Source organism: Vanacampus margaritifer, chromosome 16, assembly GCF_051991255.1.
Source record: "Vanacampus margaritifer isolate UIUO_Vmar chromosome 16, RoL_Vmar_1.0, whole genome shotgun sequence".
NCBI classification, from domain to species: Eukaryota; Metazoa; Chordata; class Actinopteri; order Syngnathiformes; family Syngnathidae; genus Vanacampus; species Vanacampus margaritifer.
This window is the reverse complement of record NC_135447.1, coordinates 3,248,298-3,273,779: the sequence shown is the minus strand read 5'-3', so window position 1 is coordinate 3,273,779 and position 25,482 is coordinate 3,248,298. Positions and strand designations below refer to the sequence as shown.

At 46.8% G+C, this 25,482-nt stretch overlaps 3 protein-coding genes across 5 annotated transcripts; 1 reads left to right on the top strand and 2 right to left on the bottom strand.

Annotated features, from left to right (window-relative positions):
- Window positions 1-166: 166 nt before the first annotated feature.
- rnasekb (ribonuclease, RNase K b) lies at window positions 167-1,718 on the bottom strand. The gene is made up of 3 exons (XM_077546838.1): window positions 1,459-1,718; window positions 683-765; window positions 167-507 (listed from the first exon to the last, which is right to left on the bottom strand). Exons 1-3 carry the CDS (start codon window positions 1,534-1,536, stop codon window positions 363-365), a joined length of 306 nt encoding a protein of 101 aa, XP_077402964.1. The 5' UTR covers window positions 1,537-1,718; the 3' UTR covers window positions 167-362.
- Window positions 1,719-2,026: 308 nt separating this feature from the next.
- Window positions 2,027-22,620, bottom strand: nup98 (nucleoporin 98 and 96 precursor). 3 transcript variants are annotated; one of them, XM_077546597.1, is made up of 35 exons: window positions 16,959-17,163; window positions 15,688-15,797; window positions 15,367-15,462; window positions 15,099-15,290; window positions 14,889-15,028; window positions 14,619-14,726; window positions 14,352-14,532; window positions 14,071-14,258; window positions 13,404-13,541; window positions 13,195-13,330; window positions 12,418-12,510; window positions 11,642-11,773; window positions 11,415-11,548; window positions 11,117-11,304; window positions 10,922-11,038; window positions 10,455-10,623; window positions 9,450-9,549; window positions 9,255-9,371; window positions 9,034-9,172; window positions 8,782-8,959; window positions 8,119-8,277; window positions 7,822-8,037; window positions 7,593-7,704; window positions 7,275-7,489; window positions 7,011-7,180; window positions 6,668-6,915; window positions 6,131-6,388; window positions 5,571-5,728; window positions 5,284-5,424; window positions 4,900-5,060; window positions 4,524-4,745; window positions 4,110-4,351; window positions 3,824-3,978; window positions 3,631-3,745; window positions 2,027-2,656 (listed from the first exon to the last, which is right to left on the bottom strand). In XM_077546597.1, exons 2-35 carry the CDS (start codon window positions 15,764-15,766, stop codon window positions 2,466-2,468), a joined length of 5,388 nt encoding a protein of 1,795 aa, XP_077402723.1. In that variant the 5' UTR covers window positions 15,767-15,797; window positions 16,959-17,163; the 3' UTR covers window positions 2,027-2,465. The 3 variants fall into 3 exon arrangements, with proteins under 3 accessions (XP_077402723.1, XP_077402726.1, XP_077402724.1); XM_077546600.1 differs by lacking the exons at window positions 15,367-15,462; window positions 16,959-17,163 and adding an exon at window positions 22,416-22,620; XM_077546598.1 differs by lacking the exon at window positions 15,367-15,462.
- Window positions 18,217-25,390, top strand: LOC144036183 (trafficking protein particle complex subunit 14-like). Its single transcript, XM_077546601.1, has 13 exons — window positions 18,217-18,488; window positions 19,077-19,399; window positions 19,479-19,574; window positions 19,763-19,892; window positions 20,377-20,463; window positions 20,530-20,650; window positions 20,801-20,948; window positions 21,262-21,344; window positions 22,440-22,591; window positions 22,891-23,027; window positions 23,442-23,520; window positions 24,299-24,413; window positions 24,519-25,390. Exons 1-13 carry the CDS (start codon window positions 18,293-18,295, stop codon window positions 24,685-24,687), a joined length of 1,836 nt encoding a protein of 611 aa, XP_077402727.1. The 5' UTR covers window positions 18,217-18,292; the 3' UTR covers window positions 24,688-25,390.
- Window positions 25,391-25,482: the final 92 nt, after the last annotated feature.

Below are 25,482 nucleotides of genomic sequence, written 5' to 3'. Positions count from 1 at the left end.
GACATGTCATGTCAGGCTTCGTAAAACCAAATTAAATTGTTCAGGGACTGACATTTTGTTATGAACATTTAATATGTATGAAGCTATTGTGTAGTTGTGTGTTGTGTATGCAGTGCGGAGAAGTCATGTACGCCCTTTATTTATAAAATGTACAAAGTTTACAGAATTTGGTTCCAAAAGATTTGTAAATTTTATTTCCACACAAGACTTTTATTCTGACATCCATACTTTGTGTCTACTTGTGGAAAAGAACATTGACGAGGTCACAATAGAGGAATGACATGAACACAAAACGTTTCAACGTGAAATAAATTACGGGGCTTCCTTCCTCCGACCGATGGGCCGCTGCAGGGGCCGCCATCTTAGGTCACCATGTACTCCTGCCGCTTGTTGAGTCGAACCTGGCACAGCGACACGGCGCCCACTGCCACGTAGACGGCGGCCGCGATGAAGCAGTTGATGCCCACTTGGCTGTACAGACTGTAGATGTTCTGAGGAGGGTGTTGACTGCGGGAAGACAGATGCAATGAAGTCACTTCCTGTTTGAAGGGGAAACGGCCTTCTTACACATTGCCCCTTTCTAAATTCCATACTAGTCATATTTCTTTCTAAAATGCAAACAAATGTGTATCACATAATAACAAGAGCGGCAAGCAGAAAGAAGGAGAATGACAGCACTGACTCATTGCGGATATCTTCCTCGGTAAACGGGACGTCCTCGATGAGCACAGCCGACTTGGCGCTGAAGAAGATTCCCAGCATCGCCTGCCACAACAAACGGCCATAAATAAACACATTGCAATTTCAAAAATATATCCATTCTAGTTCTTTCATATTTAACCATGTAAACAATTTTAATACATATTGCTCTGTAATTATTAAGATGCTCAATTTACATAAAAAGTATCTGCAAAATGTTCCAGTCATGTCATAATTAAGTTGCATTTGCTTTATAATTGTTGACAAATGCTAAACTTAAATCAAATTTAAGAAAATGCCCCCATTTAGGCCTACATCCAATCCAATTGTTAACGAAAAGTGTCATCTAAAATGTTTTGATCTACCTATAACATAATAGTAAAACAAAAAGCTCAACGCACGACTTACCGATAAGATTTACTTTAGCGCGTTTCTCAATTTTTGCGTTTATTGTGGCACTTCCTGTTTTGAAAAGTCACGTGAAGGGGGATCACATGATCACGGAACAGAACATTCCGCCCGTCAGTACAGTATATTCATTTTTTATTATTTTTACGTCACCTTCACATGTCGATTTCATGAGGAACACAACAACCATTGTAATTACTTTTTCTGATTTGTTGCGTTTATTGTCCCTCTGCACTCTGGTGTCAAACGTCGGTACAGTTTGTGTCGCCACTGTGCGCTCGCAAAACGCCCGCGACCATCGTTTATCACCACAAATAAAAATGCGCAAAATCGCAAGATGAGTTTTCTTACCAACATGATGACGCCCCAGATGCTGATAACGATGCCGCACGCGGCCATCTTGGGACCGCAGAAGAGCAACGACGGCATCTTCCCCGCTCAACAGTCACCAACTACAACGACGACAAGGACAAGTGTGGCTTTTTTTTGTAGCCCCTTGACAAAAACAAAAGTCACCGAGAAAGGACGGACAGCTTGGCCGATGCTTCGTGTCAGCTGATCTCCGCGAGCAAGAGCTTAATGCCTTCTTCTGTTGGTGGCGCATTACCGCCACCCACTGGTGGGAGGTGTCGCTCAATCAAGGGATTATCCTCATCACCTCGCAAAAAATGGATAACCGATAAATCGTTTGAGACCTTATTTAACTTGAAATTGTCCAAATCCTCGGAAATTCAGCCACTCTAAAGTAAAATATCAATTTCTTGTAAGTGACAGATTAATTGTACTTCCATTATTTGCTATGGGATGTATTGCCGTGGTTTATTTGTTTTTTTTGTCACATGTTGGAAAGGATTTTGCTCCAGAGGAGAATAACTTGAAAGTCCCACAAATGTTTTGTATCAGGCCAGCATGACACCACTTCTTTGATCTGAGACTTTATTAAAAATGTTTACACACAAATGATGCCATGTCACAGGATAACAAAAATAACACCTCAGTAGCTCATTTTTGTACAAAAGGGATTTTCAGCACACAAAATAAGTCATTTGAATTTGGGAGAAGCTGCTTTCAAAACACTCAGTGAGGACAGTTTCAAAACGTTTTGTTTTATATGTGCTCTTACACTCCAAAGATACAACAACAAGAAATCTACAAAAATAGACCGTGGGACATTTGTCCACATGGACTTTTTGTTCCATAAAACATGGTAAAGATAGCTGGATAGATATATGGCCTTTGCCTGTATATGAACACTCGCCTCTTTCTCGGTGGCATCCTGCTCAGCTAATAGCGGCGCGCACACGCCCAAAAGTGTCCCCAATGTTGAGCCGCACTGTATTTGTATTTGTGCGCGGCGTTCACTGGCCGGCGACGAGCTGGCGCAGGTACAAGGTGGTGAGACCTCGCAGCTCCTCCAGGGCGTAGTCCTCGGGCATGGGTAGTCGGGAGATATGCGGCGCCAGCTGCTGCGGCGGCGGCGGCGACATGCCAGGCCCGCGTTGCAGACTCAGCACCACGCGCAGGATGTTGGCCACGCACTTGGCCATCTCTGAGGACGACGCATCCTCGTCAGGCAAACTTGCCAAGTCGGCTTTTTCTCTCGCTAACATTATTGGAAATTCAGACTACTTGTCATGTGAAATGATGTCTTTGTTAAAAGGTGGACTTTCAGAAAAATGACACCGACTGTAAAAAGCATATTTGCCTTCAGTACAGTCCCCCAATTTGCTGGTATCCTTTCTTATGAAAGTGAGTAACAGGAATGAAGAAAAGCGTACCGATAATGTGCTAATGCTTTTAAGTTCAGGTTCAAACCTATGCTTAACTCCTTGACTGGCAGCCATTTTGACTGAAGCAACCCCCTTTGCTCCCAGCTGTTTACTGATTTTTTTTTATGATTTTGCAAGGCCCACAGAATATTGTCCTCTATTGCTATCAAAACATGGAATCTGCCAAAAGAAAGATTGGAGTCTATTCTTTCATCAGGAAAAAAAGTAATTGAGAATTGAAATTGTGTGAAAAGTAGATGCAACTTTTCCAAAAACAGTCATAAATGCTGGGACAAGGTGTCGTTTTCAGAGCAAAAGTTGACATGACGGAATTTTACTAGAGAAGTTGAAATTTTCAAAAGGGGGGATAGCTAAGAGAAAAAAAAATCATTTTCTGAGAATTAAAAGTAAATTTTTACTAGGACAAGTCGATGTAATTTTTCAAAGGATAAAGACACACATACATATATATATAAATAAACTTTCAGGTCAGTGTGACATCCCATTTGAAAAGTAGTCTGACTTTCCAACTATAGAGTCATTCTTAGACATATCAGCAACTTTACATTTTAGACAAACAAAAAATAAAGGGGGAAAAAAAGTTGACATTTGACATAAATCAAGAATAAATTTGAAATACTGAGAAAAAAAAGAGCTTATTTTCCCCTCCAAAAGAAATTAGACAAAGAAAGGAGGTGAAGACAATTTACGGCATGCTTTTGCTTTTCAATATTATTCTCCAAGTGTAACGTACCTGACTGTGCCAAGCGGTCTCTGGCGCCCCCGCAGGGCAGGAGATGGATCCTGCCGCACAAAGACGTCACTTGAGTGTGAAGACGTTCCAGCTCGTAGCCGTCACCGCTCTCCATCTGCAACCAAACAAATGTGAGCTGGCGCGGCGGGGCGGGGCGCGGCGGGGCGCGGCGTCACGTGTTGTGGCCACCGACCTGCTGGACATCCCGTAAGGTGTTGGTGACCTGGATGTAGTCCAGGTAAACCTTGCCGGCGGTATCCCAATCCTGGATAGTGGCGCTGTGCTCGGGCACCGCCAGCCCCTCCAAAAATTCCAGCAGGTAGTCGTGGTTGTCGTTGATGATGCAATCTAGGAAATAAGAGTTTTATTTTGGCAGCAAATTAGGAGACATTTTACACAGAAAAATATCAGAAGTTGCCCTTTTTTTTTTTTTTTTGAGGATCGAGTCAGAGTATTTTTTGTTGTTAGCGGGAGCATACCCGGGGCCAGGTGCGTGACGAGCAGCCGGTGACACTGATTCCAGTGGCTGGCGCGATAGAGGTGCAGCGCCTCCTGGTGCTTGTCGCCATGGTGGCGGGCGCGAACGCTCTTGGCCTCGTGGATCCAGCGCTCGGGGACGAGCAGACGCTCGGTCAGGAAGTGCTCCCTGCTTGCGGACTCGTCCGTCTCCTGCAGGGGGCAGTGCAGGTTGAGCACGGCCCTGACCGCGCGCTCGCGCTGGCTAAAGAAGACATTAAAATTAAAAGAAAATAAAGTCAATTATCTCATTAATTACTTAAAAAAAAATAAAATAAAAGAATCTTGATCTCTTTCTATCACAAACAAGCACGTGAACAGGGGTTTGTAGACTTTTTTTTTTTATCCACCAAAGCTGTGTGTGTGTGTGTACATACGCGTGGTTGGGGATGTGCAGCAGGATGAAGACGGCCAGGTGCCACAGGCCGGCGCTCTCCAACTGCGCGGCGTAGCTGGCGTGCAGCATGCCCTGGCTGGCGGCGCTCAGGTGAGTGTAGTGCAGCGCCTGCAGGACGCCCCAAAGGTGCCAGCTCAGCCGGAAGTCCAGACGCTCCTGCGTGGCGCTCAGAGGCTCCAACAGCGGCTGCAGGCCGTAGTGTCTAGTAGCAGGGAGGAGCCAAACAAACGCCAGAAGCCGGGAAGTGTCAAAAACAGTCAGATATGTTTGTTGTATAACATTTTGGGGCGGGGCCTGAATGAATTTTGGCTATGCACGTGGGGTTTTTGATTGCAAAGACTTTGACTTGATGCTACCTGTCACTGTAAAGTTTGAGCAGGTGGAAGCAGACATCATACAGCGGCTGCTTGAACTCCTCTTCCTCCTCCTCCTCGTCTTCGTGGTCCATATCCGCCTGCTCCTCCTCCAGGTATGGCGGCAGGGGTGCGCAGGCATATTTGCCCCCCTCACACGATCCCTAAAGGACACACTTTGTTACGGGGTGGTCGGGGATGTAACAGGCAGCAGCTCGAGCAGCGAGCGCGACCCGCTTCCTCCTGGATAACGACGCCGCGTTTGTGCTTCCCATAAAAACAGCACACATGAGCGGCTTCCGAAAAGAACACAAGCGTTCAGTTTTTCACTAGACGTGCGTGCGTTTGTGATAGTCCGGTTCCCTCTAGTTGGATGGCAGTGCTCACCTGGAAGGCATCCTGGTACTTGGCCAGGGCGTCGGCCACCGAGGCGGTGGGCGGCAGCATGAACCACAGGTGAACGGCCACGCAGCGCTTCCAGTCCAGCTGCGAGCACACGTTCACCACCGACTCGGACGTCTGCCACACCTGCATGGAGATGCACACACACACACAAAAAAAGGATATTTTTTTCATTTTTCACCGCACACACGCCCGTATTCTTTGTACAATGAGACGCGAGTGGGAACAGCACGATGGAGCGATCCGACGGCGACCAATCGCGGGCGACGTACGAGCTTTCCGGCGAGCAGCGTGAAGATTTGCAGGTGTTCTTTCGTCAGGTAGGCGTCGGTCCGCATGCGGTTCCAGTCGGCGAGCTGCAGGGCCAGCAGCTCGCGGCCGTATTGTGAGCCAGCGGCCTGCGACAGCAGCAGGGCCAGGCGGTGGTCTCCTGGCACAGGAACGGGCATGTTAACTTAGCACTTGTGAAAACAGGGCAAATTTGTGCCACGTCTTTAAAATTGTTTATTTGAATAATACTAGTGATAAACCAATATGTTTTCTCAGGGCTGATACCAATCTCTTATAAAAGGTAAATGAAAATTTAAATAAATAGCTCCCTGTGATTGAAATTGTTTTAGATTTAACCTTATATCGGCCATCAGATTTGATAAAAGGCCGATACCGATCGTCAAAATGACCAATACGGGCGCTGATTATCCGTCTATCTCTAAATAATACAGTTTGCTTTTGAAACGATTCTGTTGAACCACAAATCAAAAGCAATGCCTGACGGTCACTGCTTAATTTTGCTATGCATGTTTTTGTCACGGTCATTAATTTGCACACTCACCCTCCTTCTGCGCCAGACGACACGCCTCACTGATGCGGTTTCCTGTCAGGTAGCTGAAGACGGCCTCTGTGCGGCACACTTTCCCCGCCAGCGCCACTTCCTCCTCCACCCGATGGGCGGTGCGGCGAGACAGCCAGGCGGAGAAGGTGCGCCTCCTCTCCAGCTGCTGCTCGTAGTCGCCCATGGCCTCGGCGTGCGGTTGCTGGCCCCACAGGGCCTCGCACAGGGTCCAAACTTCGCACCAGTAGTCCAGCACAGCTAAGAACATCAGATCAAATTTTGATATCAGTTTCAACCCGACGGCAGTGACGTGTGTCCTTGGTAGGCATCGCATGTCCTAACTGATATCAAGATACCAATATCGGTCAAAATGTCAAATATCGGCCCGGCTGATGATTGGTACATCCATAGCGGGGACAAAAGTCAACGTCTTCATGTACACATGATGGCGTGCCTGACTTTCATTGTTGTTTTTTCATCTATCTTTGTGCCGATTCAGATCACATGACGTCGGGGAGCACGTGTGGGCTGACTTACGGTCGTCGTGCTCCTGCTCGTCGCTCAGCTCAGAGATCCAATCGGCGTAGTCGTGCAGCGCCGCCACACCGGACAGCGGGCGGATGAGGGGGCAAGCGGCGGCGTCCGTGCTGATGGTGCTGTGCTTCAGACAAATCTCCAGGGGGCGCTGCAGCACCTCTTGACTCTGCTCGTCACTCATCTCCTCTCCCGGAGACCCCAGACCCACCAGATGTTCCAAAACCACATTGTAGGGGCTCGCCGTCAGCCTGTCACGTGTCAGAATATTTTTTTATTCTACTAAGCAACATTTTTGTTCAATTTTAATTCTGTTCATTTCTGTGGTTTTTGAGGATGAACTTACGGTGTGATCCTGGCAGGTTTTGGCAGGAAACTAAAGTCCGTGTTGGTTACTTGTTGCTTGCCTGATGGAGCGCTAAGTGGACTGCCACAGTGCGCCAGCATCCAGCCGGGACCCCAGCCCACCCGGAACGAGCGGCCCACGTACAGACCGGCGTCCATCAGCAAGTTTCCCTGCAAGCAAGCAAAAATGTATTGACATCAAGGAGGGAAGAGAAAATAAAAGAAACGATTCAAGAGACACTTCCACTGCGCATCCAGTACTTGCCTTTCCTTGTGCGATGGATTCTTCCAGGGGTACGGGGCCTCCTAAGCGCTGGACCCCAATGGTCCTCACAGGAGGCTCCACTGGCTTGGAGGGCAGCAAGAAGGAGGGCGGGGTGGGTATTGCCCAGTGGGGTCCTTCAGGCCGGGACTTCGGAGAAGAATCGGGGAGCTGAGAGAGCAGGCCAGACGAAAAGCGGGCCTGGAAGAGCGCCCCCACTGGCCACGGAGGAAAACAGATTTCAAATATTTGGATGGCTGTGAGAACATAACTTCTGGCCACCGTGCGGTAATGCTATACAGTCAAGTTCAAAGTTCATACCCGAGGGTCGTCCCAGCAGGTTGAGGCGTGGCGAGTCCAAGGACATCTTCACGTGATCCTGGAAGAAGTCGCTCTCGTCTTCATCTTCAGCAAATAGAGACGCCTTCATGATCTAAGACCAAACAAACAAACTATTATTTATATATATATTTTTTTTTATTATGAGCTTGGTTTTAGTGAGAAGGAGCAAAACAAGAATGTGAATGTTGAAGGCGTGGCCAAGGCGTACCTGCAGGGTGTGGGGGTTGATGCCCAGCGAGGACGCCATGTGGCCAGATGGGGAGACGCCATTTTGCTCGGCACCCGCGGCATCCGCCGGGCTGTCCCCTGGCTCACTGTCATCCTCTTCTCCTGGCGCGCCCTCCACCGGTAAGCTCTGCGTGACGTCGGCCATGTCGCTGTCTAACTCGGCCACGCCGCTCGCCAGGTCAACAACGGCCGTGGTCTGACGAGACCAGAGGAATGTGGTGAGCGGACGGTTTTGTAGCGCTGCGGGAATGCGGACTGATCACGGCAACAGTGCTACCTGAGTCTGCGGCGCCATTGGCTGCTGAGAGGGAGGAGGCGGCTGCGGGAGTTTGGAGGGAGGAAGTGACATCATCTTCAGCTTCTTCGGGTCGGTCATGAGCGGAACGTCGTCGTCTTCGTCCGACTCCTGCAGGCCATACTTGGAGAAATGAGCGACCTGGGAGAGAGGAAGAAAAAAAAAATTGATCACTTGGACCAACAAAGCACAAAGGGGAAGTCCACTGAAAAATTTGTTCTTGACAATATGTTATATACAGCCCCACTAGTCTAAATATTGTATTCTGGTTAATATTGTGTCAGTTGAATGTCCAAAATCAGACTTTCTAAAAAAAAAAAAAAAATCCATATCAGAAGGCGGTCACATTTTGCCACTTGCTGTCGAACGAAAATAACTTCACAGTTGCCCAGGTAACAATCAATCATTGCTCAGCTTCAGAAAACAGGTGAGCTGTGATTGGTCGTTCGTTGCCTGAGCAACATTGATGTCATATTCAGTTGACAGCAAGTGGCAAAATGGCCGCCCCCTGAGATGGATTTTGCTTCATAACACATATTCCACAAATGTAATATCGATCAGAATGTCGCGTTTAGACTAGTGAGGTCAAATATCTCATTGTATAGAAATGTTGAATGTTGACTCAAGGCAAGCAATCCCCCGCACCTCAAAGACCCAGGAGCCGGTCTCGGGTCTGTACTCGAGGAAGCGTGCTCCCTGTTTGCGTGCCGCTTTCTCCAGCCGACCTTCGTAGTTCATGTCAGCGAGGCGCTCGGGGCTTCGGATTTGTGTGCAGCTTGTCTTGTCATTGGGCCAAACGCCGTCCAGTGTCACCTCAGCCCGCCTGCGCGCATCACACACACACACGCATGAACGCCAGTGCTAAAAGCCAGCGCCGTGCGCACACACGGAACTCACCTGTTGAGCCCTTCGCCTTCTGCCGGCTTGTTCTTGTCGTCCGGGTACACGATGACTTCTTTGCGTCGGAAGTGAACGATCTGGTCGAGGTCCAGTCCCGTCACGTTCACCGTGCCGGGAAAGAAGATGGAGCCGTAACCTGCCAGGGCCAATCGCATCGCAGCTTTGAGTGTAAATGTCCAATCAGAGCTTGAGCACGCACACTTCTCACGCGGCATCACCTTTCCTGCCGATGGTGAAGTTTTCCACCACGCACTCGCCGCCGTCGTCGTCAAACATATCGGCCAGCTCGTCCATTGAGGGGATGGTGTAATAACCGACGCGCTTCAGCACGATGCCTGAAAACAGCAAAGCACGACGTCAAACGGGAAGCGAAGGGTCGGCGGGAGGGCTGAAGTGGCGAGGTGACAACGCACCTGCGGGGTGAGGAGGCTGGTTGGAGTCGTGCAGGACGTCGTCTCGCTCATCCTGCAGAGACGCGTCGCCCGGGGACGCCAGTGCGTCCTCGCTGCTCAACTGGCGGTTGATGAGGAAAATTGAAGCAAATGTCAAACAACAAAAAATAAATACATTTAAAAAATACACACCTACAACTCAACTGCTCACACAAACATCCAATATTAAACACCAACACAATCACTCTTACAAACAGACAGTTGTAAAAGTTTTGGCATTTTAATTATAGTTGTAGTTCAACAACCTCCCCCCCCACACCCCAAAGTTTTATATTTTAAATGTAGCTTTAGTTTTGAGATTGAGTTTGTTTTTATTAGTTTTTTCAAAAATGGTTCGTTTGTTTAGTTATTAGTTTTAGTATTAGTATTTTAATGATTAAAAATCTACATTTTAATTTCTTGTATGCCACAAAAAAAAAATCACGGTAAGTATTGTGTAGTAAGAATACAAGAATATTATATAAATTGATTTTCCCTTTTATAGTGATTTTCTACCTATATAAAAATTAAATAAATACCATAAATGAAATAAAATAGGCCTCTCACAGAAGCACACCCTTAGGGCTGCTCGATTATGGAAAAAAAATATGAATCCCGATTAATTTGGTAATAATTGAAATCACAATTAGGTCAGTCATTTGTTTTTTGGTACAAAACAAGAAAATGTTTAAACTTGTAAAAGTTATTATTATATAATAATACCATTAATTATGCAAGTTCCTTTTGGACCAAACAAAATTAATTTTATTAGTCATTTTAAAATAAAATAAAAAAGGTGCAAATATATAAATTTAAACAGCTCAAAATTTGTATTAATAATATTTTATTTTTGTTTACGATTATGTCAATTTTGTAAGTGTGGAGTTTAACAGTTTAAATTGTAATCGAATTTCGCACACACACACACACAAATGGCAGCCTGGCTAGCAAAGGAAGCAAGAGTGGAAGTGTTCGCTTGCGGCTCACCTCCAGGCCGATCCTGGCGACCTTGTGCATGTTGAGCTCGGAGATGGTGTCCTGCATGGAGAAGGCGCGGCCTTGCGGAACGGGCTTGGCGATGGGGTTGACGTAGAAATGCGTGACCTCTGGATCATCGTCAGCCGGCGCTGCCCTCGGTTCGTCGTCCCCCATGTGGCTGCAGACAAGCCGGCGCGGCATTGTGAGCAGCGGTGTTACATCAAGTGGACGACGACTGGCTCAGATATACGCTGGGGTGGGTCTACCATATCATTTGCAATCATTCATTTCATTTGAATTTAGAGTAACATGGCTTAAGTGTAGTACTTTTTATCCAATTCAGTGCTTAATCAAAACACAACTAACAGGATTAATGGATTAAAAAAATAATGGTGATTGGATGTGAAATGCATCAGCGCACAATCAACACACGGCGAGTTTACGAAATGACAGCTCGGATGCGCCGAGTCGGAGACCTGTGTCCGTTCTGAGGGTACTCCGACAGCGAGGCCAGGTCGTCGCTGTCTTTGTTTGCGGGACTGCTGTACTGGCTGCTGTTCAAGTTCTTCAGCACGAGCTTCTTGATGCTCTTCCTGTGGACGCAAAGGCAAACTTGTCTTAGCTGCGAGTACGCTTTTGCTCGAAGGCATCGTCGCCACGGCAACAGCCACCTGGGAACGAAGGCGCCGTTGGTGAGCAAGGGCTCGTCGTCATCCAGGCCGTCGAAAAGCTGCGACTTGGAGCTTCCCGATGAGGTCAAAGCTTTGGGGCGCAAGCGCGTGGCCGGTCGTGGACTCAGCTTGTAATGTGTGGGTGTGGTCAGAGCTTTCTGGGCCGTCGGGTTGGTTGGTTTCAGATACTGTTTTGGGACAAAAACACAACCGTTTAAGCATATTTGACGGCTGCAAAATCAGCAGATGAAATTAGAAAAGGCTTGAAGAACTCCTCCAATGAAGCCCGTCCACTCACCTCCTCCTTCTTTTTGGGGTCGGTCAGCGGGTTCCTAAAGAGCGGCGAGTCTCCGTAGGGCGAGTACGTCAGCACGCTGAACTGCTGTTGAAGCAAAGCCTGTTGGGCTGCGGTTGCGTTGGGATCCGTCAGCGCTGGAGGGACACAAGTCAACAGATGGGAACATGGCAGATTTTCACACGACACGCTGGCTCCGCTCGATGAAAATCACGAGTCTGGATGCTGACCGACGGGCTGTTGAGATGCTCCAAAGCCGATCGCGCCGGCGCCGCTGTTGAAGCCGCCCGTCCCGAACGTTCCCAACGTGGAGCCCAACTTATTCTGGTTATTCCCAAACAGAGACGCGGTCCCCGCGCCCACTGCGCCACAAACACAACAGACCCATCGGCAGTTAAGTGAACACATGAACGTCAACAGTTCTGATCAACGCAACAATTCAGAAGAAAATACAGTGGAACATTTTTCATGATTTGGGATCCATTCCAAATTGTCGGAGAAAAAACTAATTGGTAGGAAAACAAAACTACTAGTTCCTGAGAAAAATGTCAAACCAATTTATCAGTAGCAGACACCCTAAAATAGTGTATTCATTATAAAAAAATATTATTATTATTATTTTTTTTAAGTTCTTCTAGAGAAAAACTGCAGTAGTGGCTGACATATGAGGTCATGTTGCGAACCGTTAACACAGCAACATAGCACCGTACTTGAATTTGGCTAACAAAATATGAAGTTAAAGGAGATACAGAGAGCGACTTTTATGAAAACTGGGGCATAAAAAAAAACAGAGGTTCCACTTGCAATTCATTTGATTTAACGACATCATATAAACAAAAGAAGAAAAACACCAAACAGATCATACAGTAAAAATGACAAATCATATAAGCAACGGTAAGCCCAAATAAATGGCTGACGTTATGTACGTATGATAGGAAGAACATCACAAGAGACGGCCTCATTTTTCGGATTCTAAATTAATCCTTCGGACCCGGCCCGCCAATACCTGCTCCAAAGGTGTTACCCAGTCCAGTGCCAAGCCCTCCAGTGGTTGACTTGTTGCCAAATAGATTACCTCCTGCAGGGTTAGCGCCAAAGCCTGCAAACAGCAAAATAAAAAAACAAGCAAATGTTGTAAAAGTTCAGTAGGTGTCAAAGAAGTACATTCATTTCCTGCAGCAGCGTCTATAAAGTCTACACACCCCTGTTCAAATGTCATATTTTTGTGATTAAAATAAGACCATGATAAATCAAATATTTCTTCAACGATTGACCTACAACTAGTACAAATCCATTGGGGGGGGGCGATTTTTTTTAAAGGGAAATAAAAATGAACAATTGAGAACATGATTGCACAATTGTGCACACCCACTTGTAAACTAGAGATGTGGTCATGTTCAGAAGTAACCAATCACATTCAAACTCTTGTTAAATGGAGTCAGCAGCGCACACACCTGCCACCATTTTAAGAGCTTCAGCTGTTCTAGTAGGCTTTCCCTAACATTTTCATTTGAGCAGAAGTCTCGAGGTTTTGTGCCAACACTGCTACTGGGAAATGTTCCCATTTCCTAATGCCCTGATTCTACAAACAGTCTCTTTTCCTGATACCACTACGCTTCACTGTACTTGATGATCATCGCGTTGACGCCAAACGTACCTTTCAGAATTATGGTCCAAAAGTTCAACATTGGCTTCAAAAATGTGCAAGACACCACTTGACCTCTCCCAGAGACGTGCGAAAACATGCTTTGGTCTGATGAAACAAAGGAACCTTTGCTCTTACCAAACGTTGAAGCGTTGGCTCCAGTTCCCAGCGTTAGCGCAGGCTTGTTCCCAAAGATTCCAGTGCCGGTGCCAAAGGACGGGGCACTGGTTGTGGTGGTGCCAAAACCGCTGGCTTTGTTTCCAAATATGCTCGGCTGCAAGTGGCAACGTTAAGTACGTCAGCATCTGCCCGTCTCATTTGACACCTTTTCGACTCATCACTCTCACCTGAGTGCCCACGCTCCCAAAGCCGGCCGTGGCTTGGCCAAAAAGTCCGCTGGCGGCACCGAAGCCAGTGGAGGCGCTCGTCTGAGCGGCGCCGAACAACCCGCCAGACTGAGACGCTGCCGTGTTGCCAAAAAGACCCTGGGACATTGCAAAAGTAGCACAATAGTCAGGTCCATTGATATTTTTTTTTCAAGGCCGATACAGATTATTTGTAGTCAAGGAGGCCGATGACAGATATTTCAAGCCAATATGCAACATTTGTAGTAAAAGACAAAATATTTGCATAAAATTTTTAAAAAATGTACTTTTTCTTTTAACTTCAAACATATATAGAATTGACAGTTTTGTTTAACTAAAACTTCTAACAAGCTTCCAGGGTCATCAGCACACGTTAAGCTGAATTAAAAACTAAACAAGTAAATAGTTCCTTAAAGTTTTCTACTGTAAATAAAGTTTTCCAAAATGTCAACATAATTTCTGCCGAGCAGAGAGAAAGTCAGACGGATGTTTACCGTCCAGGTTAGGTTACTTACCAGAGTGACCAATGTCAATGGTGACATGACTGAGCAATTTGCAGGGCCTCAAAATGTTATTTTTTATTTTAAAGAAAACTGGAGGTGGCAGTTGACACGTGTGAGAGGACACAGGTATGTTTTTTCGGTCTCACCATGGTGCTGGTACTGGCCTGGCCCATGGTGTTGGTGTTGCCGAAGGAAAAGCCGCTACTCTGCGTCGTGGTGGTCTGACCGAAAGGCTTGAAGAGGCTGCCAGCCTGCTGCTGCTGTTGCTGCTGCTGCTGCTGGTTGGGTTGGCTAAACAGGCCCCCCGTGGTGCCGCTGAAGCCTCCCGTCGAGGCTGATACGGACAAAGACAGTTTGAGTGAGCACTGGGAAAGGAGATGATGACAATTCAAGTACACCCGCTGACAATGTAGGAATCAGATCGCACCTTGACCAAAGGTGCTTTTGTTCTGTCCAAACGTGAAGTTGTTGTTGGACGCCGCTGAGCCGAACAGGCCGGCGGGGGCGCTGGGAGCGGGAGCGGCGGCACCGAACAGGCCGCCCGTCGCGGCGGGCATTTGGTTGGTGGCGCCCTTCCGTCCCGCCTGGTAGTCCTCCAGCCTCAGCTCCTGAAGCAGAACCAATAAAAAGGTCGCCGTCAGAAAATAGGCGGGCAGCCACCGGCGCCGACTTGTCGATCCGCCTGCCGAATCACCTCCAGGGATTTGTTCTCGTACTCCTTCATGGCGGTGATGCACTGATGCTTGGTGTTGATGTTGGTGGTCACACCGGCTTTCACCATGGTGTCATTTCCGGTTGGAGCCTAAGTGCGAGAAAGAAAGACATCAGACTTGGACACGTACTTAACATTGAATGCATCAAGTGACATTTGCAAGCTAAGCCCTGTGATGTCATATCCAGTCGACAATTCAACACATGCACCCGATTCAAGCCATCGGTCCACATTTAGACGTCATCTACTCACATTAAATTTGACTGTGGTTCCGGGCTGCTGCGTGGCCGAGAAGCCCGAGCCTCCGAACAAAGACGTGGCCCCTCCAAAAGGGTTGGCGGTGGTGTTGGTGGCGCCGAAGAGCCCGCCGCCGGTGGTGCTGGTCCCGAAGCCTGCGTTTTGGCAAACACATGCCGTGATCCGATGAAAAGCACAAGGGCGAATTCGACCACGGCGACTCACTTCCAAAGGACGTGGGCTTGTTGGCGCTGAAAGCATTGTTCTGCTGCGAGAAGAGCCCGCTGCCCGCCGTGTTCCCTGCCGCCGTGTTGCCAAACAGGCTGGTGGATGTGGCGCTAGGGGCGCCGAAGCCAAAACTGGTGCTGGTGGACGACGTCGCCGGCTGGTTGAAAGTGCTGGAGCCGAACAGGCCGCCTGGAAGGGGGAAGAGGAGGTGGGGCGTCACTCGGTGCGCGTGCGTCAACGCGGCGCGACAAGAGAGTCCACCAACCAGGTTTATTCTGTGCAGTGCCAAAGAGCCCTCCGGTGTTGGTGGTCGCCCCGAACGCAGATGTACCGAACCCCCCCGTGGTCCCAAAGCCCGCGTCTGCACACAGAGCATACGCTGACGTCGCCCAACATGCCCAACACCAAAAATGAGCCACGCTACCGTATTCCGATGGGTGTCGCCCTCCCCTCCCCTATCCTGTCCTATCCCACGCCCAACCCGCCGTCGGTCGGCACGACACGCGGTCACCAGCCAAGTGACCCTTCTCACAGCGAGCCCGTTTGTCCTCAAGTCCAAACGCAGCGGTTGTTTGACTTTACTTACTTTGCTGCCCGAAGGTGGACGAGGTGCCAAACCCCCCCGAGCCTCCGCCGAAGGGGGTCCCGAACGACTTGTTGAACATCTTGCCCTGCTAGCAGGCCAGAGCGGGTTCACTGCACACAAGCACAACACAAATCAACATCATGTCCTGTTTTCTCAACATTTTTACATGACTAGTCAACAGAGACACCCGAACTGTTTGAAACAGCGATCGACATGAATACTTTTTTAGTACTGTCCCCATACTGTATGCTCATAATGTAATGTGCTAAGTTTTAATGATTATTTCATATTTAATCTTAAAATAGCAACATGACCAGTAGAGGTGCAACAATTACTGAATAACTAATTTATCAACAACTATTTTGATCATCGATAAACTTTATGACCTTCTTAAGATTGGCCAAACGCTCTTAACACAGCCTCTGAACAGTAAATGTCAGATTTCTGTCATCCTGTGTGAAAGCTTACTACTTACCATTGTGCTAAATCAAAATAAAACATCGGCAAAGCCAGCTTTACTCTGGAAGCATTCATCAACATTTTTGTTTATATATATATATATAGTTTGACACTCGGATCTAACGAAAACGGCCAAATGATTTAATATTAAGAATGAATAAACTGTCCATAATTTGTTGCATTTTTAACTGATTTCAAGATTCAGCATTCGTTTAATATTTATTACATGACAATGACATTCATATAACTGGAATAATCTTTAAAAGATTTGTCTGTTATGCTGGTCTCGTGCGGAGTAACCAATCGCTGACATTTTACATTCATAACCTAAATACTCAATGCGAAGACTTACAACAGCATCGGGAACCGTGAACGCCTCACAGTCAGCATGATCCAGCTTGCTCTACCATTCCCTTTTTGACATTCCATTTAATTTTGTCCAGGTTAATCACTAAAATAACACATTTGACTAGCTGGCGAGTGTTTTTATGTAATAAAGCTGATTAAAAGCCGTTGACGTCACAGCCAGCGTCCACTAGCACGCTGTAGCATTCTTTCCGCTAGCACGATAGCTCGCCGAACTCATCGCGCCCATGTCAACAAAGTGACTTTCGTCTTACGTGGGTGTCGAAGGACGTCGCTTTCGGAATCTCTGCTCGCACCTAGCAAGCACAGAAGTATGCGAAGAGACTCGTTGTGAAAACTTTCGAGCGTCCGACTCGAAAGTAACGTTAGCCGTTCGGCTAACTCTGCTTAGCGTCGCAAAACAAGAAGAAACGGCGAACAAGAGGCCTTGCTGTTAGGTGACTTGCCTTCGGGGACGAATTACTCCGTTTCTCCACCTCCAGCTTCTTTGTAGTAAAAAAAAAAAACCCAATAAAAATAGGGGAAATGAGCAACAAGGTTGGAAAATGTGTCGCTAGCTTGACATGTAGCTAGCTGGCCGGTTAGCTTTGTCAGCGCGGAGGGAAACTATCCAACATACGCCAGGACGCATTTTTAACATGCGCGGTGACGTTTGACGCATTTTCAGTTGTGCGTGATTACGTCACGTGCCGCCACGGATTTAGGAATGAACTCTGCTGTCCGCGTTTTCTGGGATCCACATCCGAATTATAACAACCACATCATCACGATTACAGTATTTTTGGAACACTTAATTGAACCATAACAATAAAAAACTGACCGAAACCCAAATACTAACCTCAACCTTCGGATGCGCTACCTGCTGGAGACATTTAGTACTGCACTTGTAAATACTTTACATCATAAAACGGCGCATCATTAAATCTGCAAATGTTGTTGGAAAACAATTGTTTTCTTATTTAATTCAAAAGCCAACATCCAATTCAAACTGAGCACACATAACAGAACCGTGCTGTCGAACAAGACACAATATCTGTGAATAAACTGTTTTATTATCAAAGTATTGAGCATCATTTCCCTTTTTCTGTTTTGCATTATTATCCCAAACTTAATATTCTTGAAATCCAGTGTGGGTGAATGATTGTCAAAATATCTTGGTGTACACACATTCACAGTATGAGTATATTCTTTCAACAAATGTTTCATTTTTATAACAATGAAAATATTTAGGATATAAGGCCACCACGTAAAAATGTATTAGTACATTTTTTATCTATAAAATTAACTTGGTCAATAAAGAGTGATGGAATCGTAGGTATTCTTAGGTTATAAAGTAACATTCCTTTCACTGTGTTTACCATAGCTTGTGGTGTAGCGTGTATTGTTGTTTCATAATCTTAAATCAAATGTAGTGACAAAATCCTCAAATGTAAGAAATTCTCCTCTTATATCCAGTTAATGGACAGAATGTCATTTCACCGAGTAAGACCGCCATTTTGAATTGCGACGTAAATTCCGAATTGACAAACATTAACCACCAGAACATTGCATAGTCATAGGTGAGATTATTGTAAAATGTTTTGATGCTTCGACAACCGACACTGCTTTTACTTAATCGCAAAATAGCCGAGGATAGACATGACAAGTCAACTTCTGCTTCGTCGAATTCTTGCAATAGCACCGTTGCCTCCAGCAGATGGCGCCCTAGATCAGGCCTGGGAAACCATCTCGTGCCATTGTTCCTCTTCCTCCTCTTCGTCCTCCTCACCCGCCCGTCGCCATGGTGCAGATGATGGAGTCTCAGTGCGAGTACTTCATGTATTTCCCGGCAGTGCCCATCACGGACCTTTCCGAGCCGGCCCGGTACCGAAGCCTACCTCGCCGGAGCCACCTCTACCTGGGGGAGACGGTCCGCTTCCTGCTGGTGTTGCGCTGCAGGGACGCCGGCAGGGCGACGCCGACCGAGCCAGGCCCCGGTAAGGGGGGAGGGAGAGCGGAGGGAGGGGGGTGGCGGGGATGAATGATGATGCTCTATGTTGAGTGTAATAGTTTCATATAGTCAGTGCTTTGCTCGGTTAACTCATATCTTATCAGGCGCAAAATATTAAGAGGTCTCTGCATGTGTAGATGTACAAACACACAATACAGTAGCACTCATGCTAGGCTAAAATGTAAATATACAGTCAGAGGTGTAACGATTATCAACTATTCGATTATCAAATTCATCAATAATTATTTTAGAAACATTGGCCAACAGTTTTCTTTTTTTTTCTTCTATGTATACCATAAATGGTTTCTTAGTAATTTTGGGTTGCGGAGTCTGCAAATGACATCTGTTTTTATTGGCTTCACTTTTTGAGTTATTGATATTAAATTGCTTATTAATGTGCTTTGACAGTCTAAGAAATGTACTGTCTTTGATAAAAAAAAGTAGTGTTTGTGCTATGACATCACCTGTTTACTGCTAATATGCCTATTTATTTCGTTGTTGTTGAACAAATGTGGGGGTTCACTGTTCGTGTTACGATACGGGAATGACAGACCGAACATGCCTGCTCCAACAGGGGACCCTGAAGGTTTCGGGAGCGAATCAAGCAGCAGTCGCGCCTGGCGCGAGCTGGCCGGCTCTCTGTGCGCCGTGGCCAGCGTGAGCCCGGGCGAGAGCGGTCGCCACCGGACCGGCCAGCACCACCACGACTACGGCAGCAGCGGGGACGAGGGCTGCGACGACGGCGGGGACGACTACATGGCGGCGGCGGAAGCGGCCATCGCGGCGCTGGGCAGCAGGGTGGACTCGCGATGCCGGACCTTCCGGGACTGCAAGCCGCTGCTCATCCACAACTGGTGCGGCTCGGCCGGTCGGGAGTTCCGCAGGGCTCCGGTTCAGGTTGGTGGAGAAGGCGCGGAAAGTCTCCTGTGGTGTGAGGAATGTCTGAGCGCTCGTCTTTGTCCTCCATGCTGCGCAGTCTCCTCTGGACGAGCCAATGGTTCTGGCGGATGAGGTCATCTTCCCGCTCACCGTCTCCTTGGACAAACTCCCCGTCAACACCATCAAAGTCAAGGTGGCCCCTCACACATCCGCATTTCAGAAAATGTCTGTAGAGTTTTAGCTTCACGCTCCACGGACCGTCAGCCGTCTTCAATCTTTGTGACGTAGCAATTGTCTTTCAGAACGCGTGGTTGAGTTTTTTCCCAGTCCGCACTTGTCTTCAGCAATTCTCATCTCCAATGTCCAATGTGTGGCTCTCAGGTGATGGTCACGGTGTGGAAGAAGGAGGCGGAGCAAGCGGAGGTGCAGGAGTTGGGCTACCTGAGCGTCCTGCAGCAACGAGAGCCGTCGCTCACTTTCAGGCACGACCTGAACACCTTCAAGGCTCAAGGTTTGCTCTTCACACTTCACGCATCATTTTTTCCTCAAAACTCTTCACTCAACACCCCATAATGGCATCGATTTTTTTTGTTTTTGTTTTTTTGTGTGTTATTCATTGGTCCCAATTTTTGGGTTAAACAAATTGCACAAAAATTGTGTATGTCCCTTTTGGACCCGATTTGGGTTATTTTTTAACCCAACTGTTTTTTAGAGCCATAAACCAGGGTTCACCAATTCCAGTTTAGATGTTTCCGCCCACTAGCACACCTGATTGATAATCATAATGCCTGATAATGATCCTGGTCTTTAGTATCAGGTGTGTTGGTAGGCAGAAACATCTAAAACCTGCAGGACTCCGGCCCTCGAGGACCGTAATTGCCACGGACACCGAAAGACTGAGGCCACCAAAGCTGCTGCTAATCGAGATGATCTAGTGAAGTTTGAAGGCCCTGCAGATGCGTTCCTCAAACTTGTCCACACTTGTTTTGACTCAGTCAGCACCACGTTGACCGTCCTGCCGCCTCCCGCCGTCCGCTGTAAGCTGATGAGCGTTTCGGGGCGCCACCTGGCTGTGCTCAAAGGTACAGCACGTCATCACACGGACGTCAAAAACGGGACGTGACTTTCTTTCTTCTGGTCCCTCCCAGTGCTAAACAAGTCGTCGCAGGAGGAGGTGAGCGTGCGGGACGTTCGTATCCTGCCGGACCTCAACGCCTCCTACCTTCCCGTCATGCCCGACGGCTCCGTGCTGCTGGTGGACAACGTTTGGTGCGTTCACAAAGCTTTTTGGGGGTTTGCTTCTGACAACATTGTCATCATTTGACATCCTAAAAGCTGAGTTTTGGAACATTTCTTAAGAAGAGTCTAGTTTGACAAAGATGGCGAGGAAGCGCTTTTAACAGCCACGTGCTGCCGTAGCCACCATTCGGGCGAGGTGGGTATGGCTTCTTTCTGCAAGGTGGACAGCGCCGCCTGCCGCCTTCCCAGCATGCTCGGCGCCTTAGAGGAGCACGACTTCCTGTTCCAGGTGCACCTCAACGACATGCCGCAGGACGAGTCTAATGAGGTGCGTTTGAAATTCATTGCCTCGTAGTGCTGTTGTAAGCAGTTGTCAAGAAGAATCCGACTTTGAGTCAAGAAACGGGTCAACAAGTCATAAATATTGGTCAGATCCTTTACGTGGGTCAAAAAATTGGGTCATTTTGTATAAAACAAACCAGAAGGTTGGGTTAAATTGACCCAAAAAGTGCACGGGTCCATTTGGATCCATAATTGGGTTACTTTTGACCCAGCTGTTTTTAGAGTGGAGGGAAAAATCCCAAACCCTGATTTATAAATGCATGCCTTGCTCCCACCACCAACGTTTGCTTCCTGCTCAGGGAATGGAGGTTCCTCTAGTTGCTGTGCTGCAGTGGTCAACTCCCAAGATGCCGTTCACCAACTGCATTTACACCCACTACAGGTTTGAGCGCCTCGACCCGCTGCCACACGCTAGCCAAATGCTATATTAGCTTCTTCCTGGTGATATGTCTGCAGAGGTGACAAAAGTACTCGCATACACGTATGGAAGCAAAACTCATTCAACTCTTTCACTTGGGTGAAGTGTCTCAAATGTACTTAAGTCATTTTAAATGTTTTAAGTGTCCCAAAGACATATTTATATGTTTTTTTTTTATAATATATATATTTTTATGCTAGAGCATACAGAAGGTTTTGGTGCAGCCTCTCAACTGCAGAGAACGGTTGAGGAAAATGGTAGAAAATGGCCAGCAGTTGGCAGCAGAGCAAAAAAGATTAACCAGGGCCACGTTGCAAACAAGCATTTCCCCCCACAATTTAAAGCAGAATTGTGAATAATGATGAAACTATATTCTACTGCTAATTGCTGTAAAATGGAAACAGATAGAAATATACATTTTTTTCCTGATGAAAGAAGAGACTCTTCTCTTTCTTTTGGTAGCTTTCATGTTTTGATAGCAATAGAACACAATATTCTGTTTGGCTTGCAAAATCAGTCAAAATCCAGTCAAACTGCCGGGAAGCGAAGGGGGTTGCGTCACTGAAAATGGCTGCCAGTCAATGAGTTAAAAGTAAAACTTAACTGAGCTAGCATTGGCTGAATCTGTTATGCTAGCAACTAGCCATACACGTTTCCATAGCTTTGCTAACAATTCGAACTGAGGAGCAAATATTGCAGAATTAGCTCATGATCACACTTGAAAAATATACCTGACTTCGTTACTTGTATGTTTCATCCAAATTACTGTGGACTGAGAACTTTTCCATGCCAGTAGCTTGTGACTTTTAGGCCGACACATTTGCCACCAATCATTTGTATTAGCCAACATCAAAAGAATGAAGGGGAATACATTGCTTCTCTATCGGCCATTTTGTGCAAGTGTTACAATGTAAATAATACTCAATGCGAAAAATGCGACAAAGTAACGAGTAGAAAGTCCAAATAACCATTTTTAACACTTGAAAACACAGATATGTGAAAAATGCCCTTCAAAAAGTATTTGTAGCGTCTTACTTCCCAGTGGTGTGCGTCCGGCAGGTTGCCAAGCGTCCGCCTGGACCGGCCCAGGTTCGTGATGACGGCCAGCTGCCCCAGCACTGTCAAGGTCAAGGAGCACTTCAAGGTCAAATACGTGCTGCTCAACAACCTGCAGGACTTCCTGTCAGTGCGGCTGCTCTGGACTCCGGAGGGTGAGTTTGGATTTGGCGGCCTCTAGTGGCTGAAACGAATTCAACACAAATGGGGAAGCGACACATGAATTGGTCATTACGTATTTAACATGCAACTAACACTTAAAACGTCTTCGTTTACTCGGTCCAGAGTCCGACTGTTGTTACTAAAAACACATCACACAATTTTTTGTTGGCTGACATGTTTTTTGTTTTCTTTGGTTTTTTTACTCATTTCAATGGGGAAACATGAACAGATTAAACTTGGAACTTGAAAACGGGATGTTGTACTTGCCTGCGCAATGCGTTTGTGTTTTCAGGGCGCGGTCAGAGAGAGGACGCCACGTTGTCTGCGGTGGTGTGCCACACCCCCCTCAGCAACCTGGGCCATTGTCGCAAAGGCACCACTCTAACCTTCAGCGTGGCCTTCCAGATCCTCCGACCGGGACTCTACGAGGTGCGGCCTGCAGGGGGAGCCGTCGCGCTCACCTTCTCTCTGACCTACGGGTTTACCAAAATATTTGTAGTTATCCAGAGGGAATGAGTGAACAATTGAGAAGGCAGCGACTGCATTCGGAATCATTCACTCATTCCCGACTGCCCAATCAATACCAAGGGATTTTGAGTTGGCAATTTAGTCAACTTTATGTGGACTAATTAGTTAATATTCACTATATAGCATTGTTAGTAGTCATTGCCACTACTTTACAGAAGAACATCAGTTTACAAATTTCATCCGAAATTCATTGAATTCATTGAAATGAATGAAAATACATATAAAGAGTCAATTTTAGAAATATTTCGCATGTATATGGCGATTACCGAGTAAGAAATGAATGACTGATGGCTGACCCGGTCCACCTCTCCTCAGTTGAGTCAGCACATGAAGCTCAAGCTGCAGTTCACAGCGTCCTTGTCCAACCCGCCACCCGACGCCAGGCCGCTCTCACGTAAGTGCACTGTGGGTAGACCATGTAGAGCAGTGGTGTCCAAACTCGGTCCTCGAGGGCCGGTAGTCCTGCAGGTTTTTGAGGTTTCCCTGCTCCAACGCACCTGTTCCAATCAACAAGGTTGTTATCATGCTTATGCAGAGCTTGCTGATGAGCTTCAGCTGTGTTGGAGGAGAGAAATATCCAAAACCTGCGGGACTACCGGCCCCCGAGGACCGAGTTTGGACACCACTGATGTAGAGGTTAACAGGCATTTTCACTGAAGCAACCTCCTTCGCTCCCGGCTGTTTGACTGGAATTTGACTGATTTTACAAGGCCCACAGAATATTGTGTTTTATTGCTATCAAAACATGGAAGCTACCAAAAGAAAGATTATAGTCTCTTCTTTTACCTGTTTCTGTTTTCAGCAATTAGCATTAGAATATAGCTAAGTTTAATCATTATTCACAAACCTGTTTAAAACACTGGGGAAAATAACCTTTTTGCAACATAGCCCTGATTGATTTCATACTCTGCTGCCACCTGTTGGCCGTTTTTTGCAATAACTTCTGTATGCTGTAGCATAAAAAAAACAACGTATAAATAATAGGTTTTTGGGACCATAATATTATTTAAAATAGAACGTCTTTATATGTTTTTGGGAGCAAATGAGTTCAGATGGAATTGAAGAGACCTTAAAAAGACACCAAGTAGACATTAGGGAGACGTTGTGTTGTTGTGCTCACACTTAAACATCAAACACTTCTGCTCACAATCGAGTCGTCTGAATCCACTCAGGTAAAAACAGCCCATCCAGCCCGGCCATGCGAGACCTGCTGGACCGCCACCAGGCCAGTTTGGGTCGCTCCCAATCTTTCTCCCACCAGCAGCCGTCTCGCTCGCACATCATGAGGTGAGACCGAGAATGCACAATTTTGCTCTTCCGCCTTTCGTCCCTTACACTGTGAAGGGGTTCTGTACCGTGACAGCAGTAGAACTTACTGTATGTGTGGTTCAGGACGGGCAGCGCCATGGAGCGGCGCGCCATCACGCCGCCGGTGGGATCTCCGGTGGGCCGGCCGCTCTACCTGCCGCCGCAGGACAAAAGCCTTCTGTCGTTGGACAAGATTGCCAAGCGGGAGTGTAAAGTTCTGGTGGTGGATCTGATAAGCGGGGAGAACATCTAGGAAGACATTTAGGAGAACATTAAAGATGCCTACCAGGTCATCTCAAAGGACAACCGGGAGCAGGACACTCAGGTCAAGGAGGACATCCAAATGTCCTTGGGTGCCTTGAAAGGCGCCATAAACTTTGAAGCGACATTGTTTTGTCGCTGTCTCACACTGTGTACAATCTTCACTATAGCAGATAATCACCGGCATATTTTCCTTATTCTTTGCAAAGAACGTCTAATATTACAGCGGCTTCCTGATAAGTGATTGTCCGTATTATACTGCGCCCAGGTGGCCAAAGTGCACACACAAAGGCGCTATAAAAACCAAAACTACGGCGTATATTTGCTACCTGCTGTTTTTTTGTGTCCAGGTTAAAGGCCGAACTGTCTAATGTGAAAGTATTGCTTTGGGGCCATCTTGTGGCATCTTGGTGCCAAGGAACTATGTTGAAATGAGTTGAGGAGTTTCCGGTTGTGCGTTGCCACCATCGTGTGGTATCTCTTGGCAATTTTAAGCATTTTTGAGTTGAGTGTCAATTACATGCAGATTTTTGCCATTTGTGGTTGGGCTCTGTCCCGAAACCTTGCAAGCAGCAGAACACTGTCATCATCATCATTATTGTTATAATTGATTAATATTACTACTAGGGAAGAAATTTTGCAGTGTTATCAGCCTACATCAGTATCAACTTGAATAAACTTTACTTGACACCGTTTTAAGTTTGTGATGAATAATGCCTTTAAAAAAAAATATATATATATATATATATATATATATATATATTGAAAGGTGTAGTTATTAATCCAT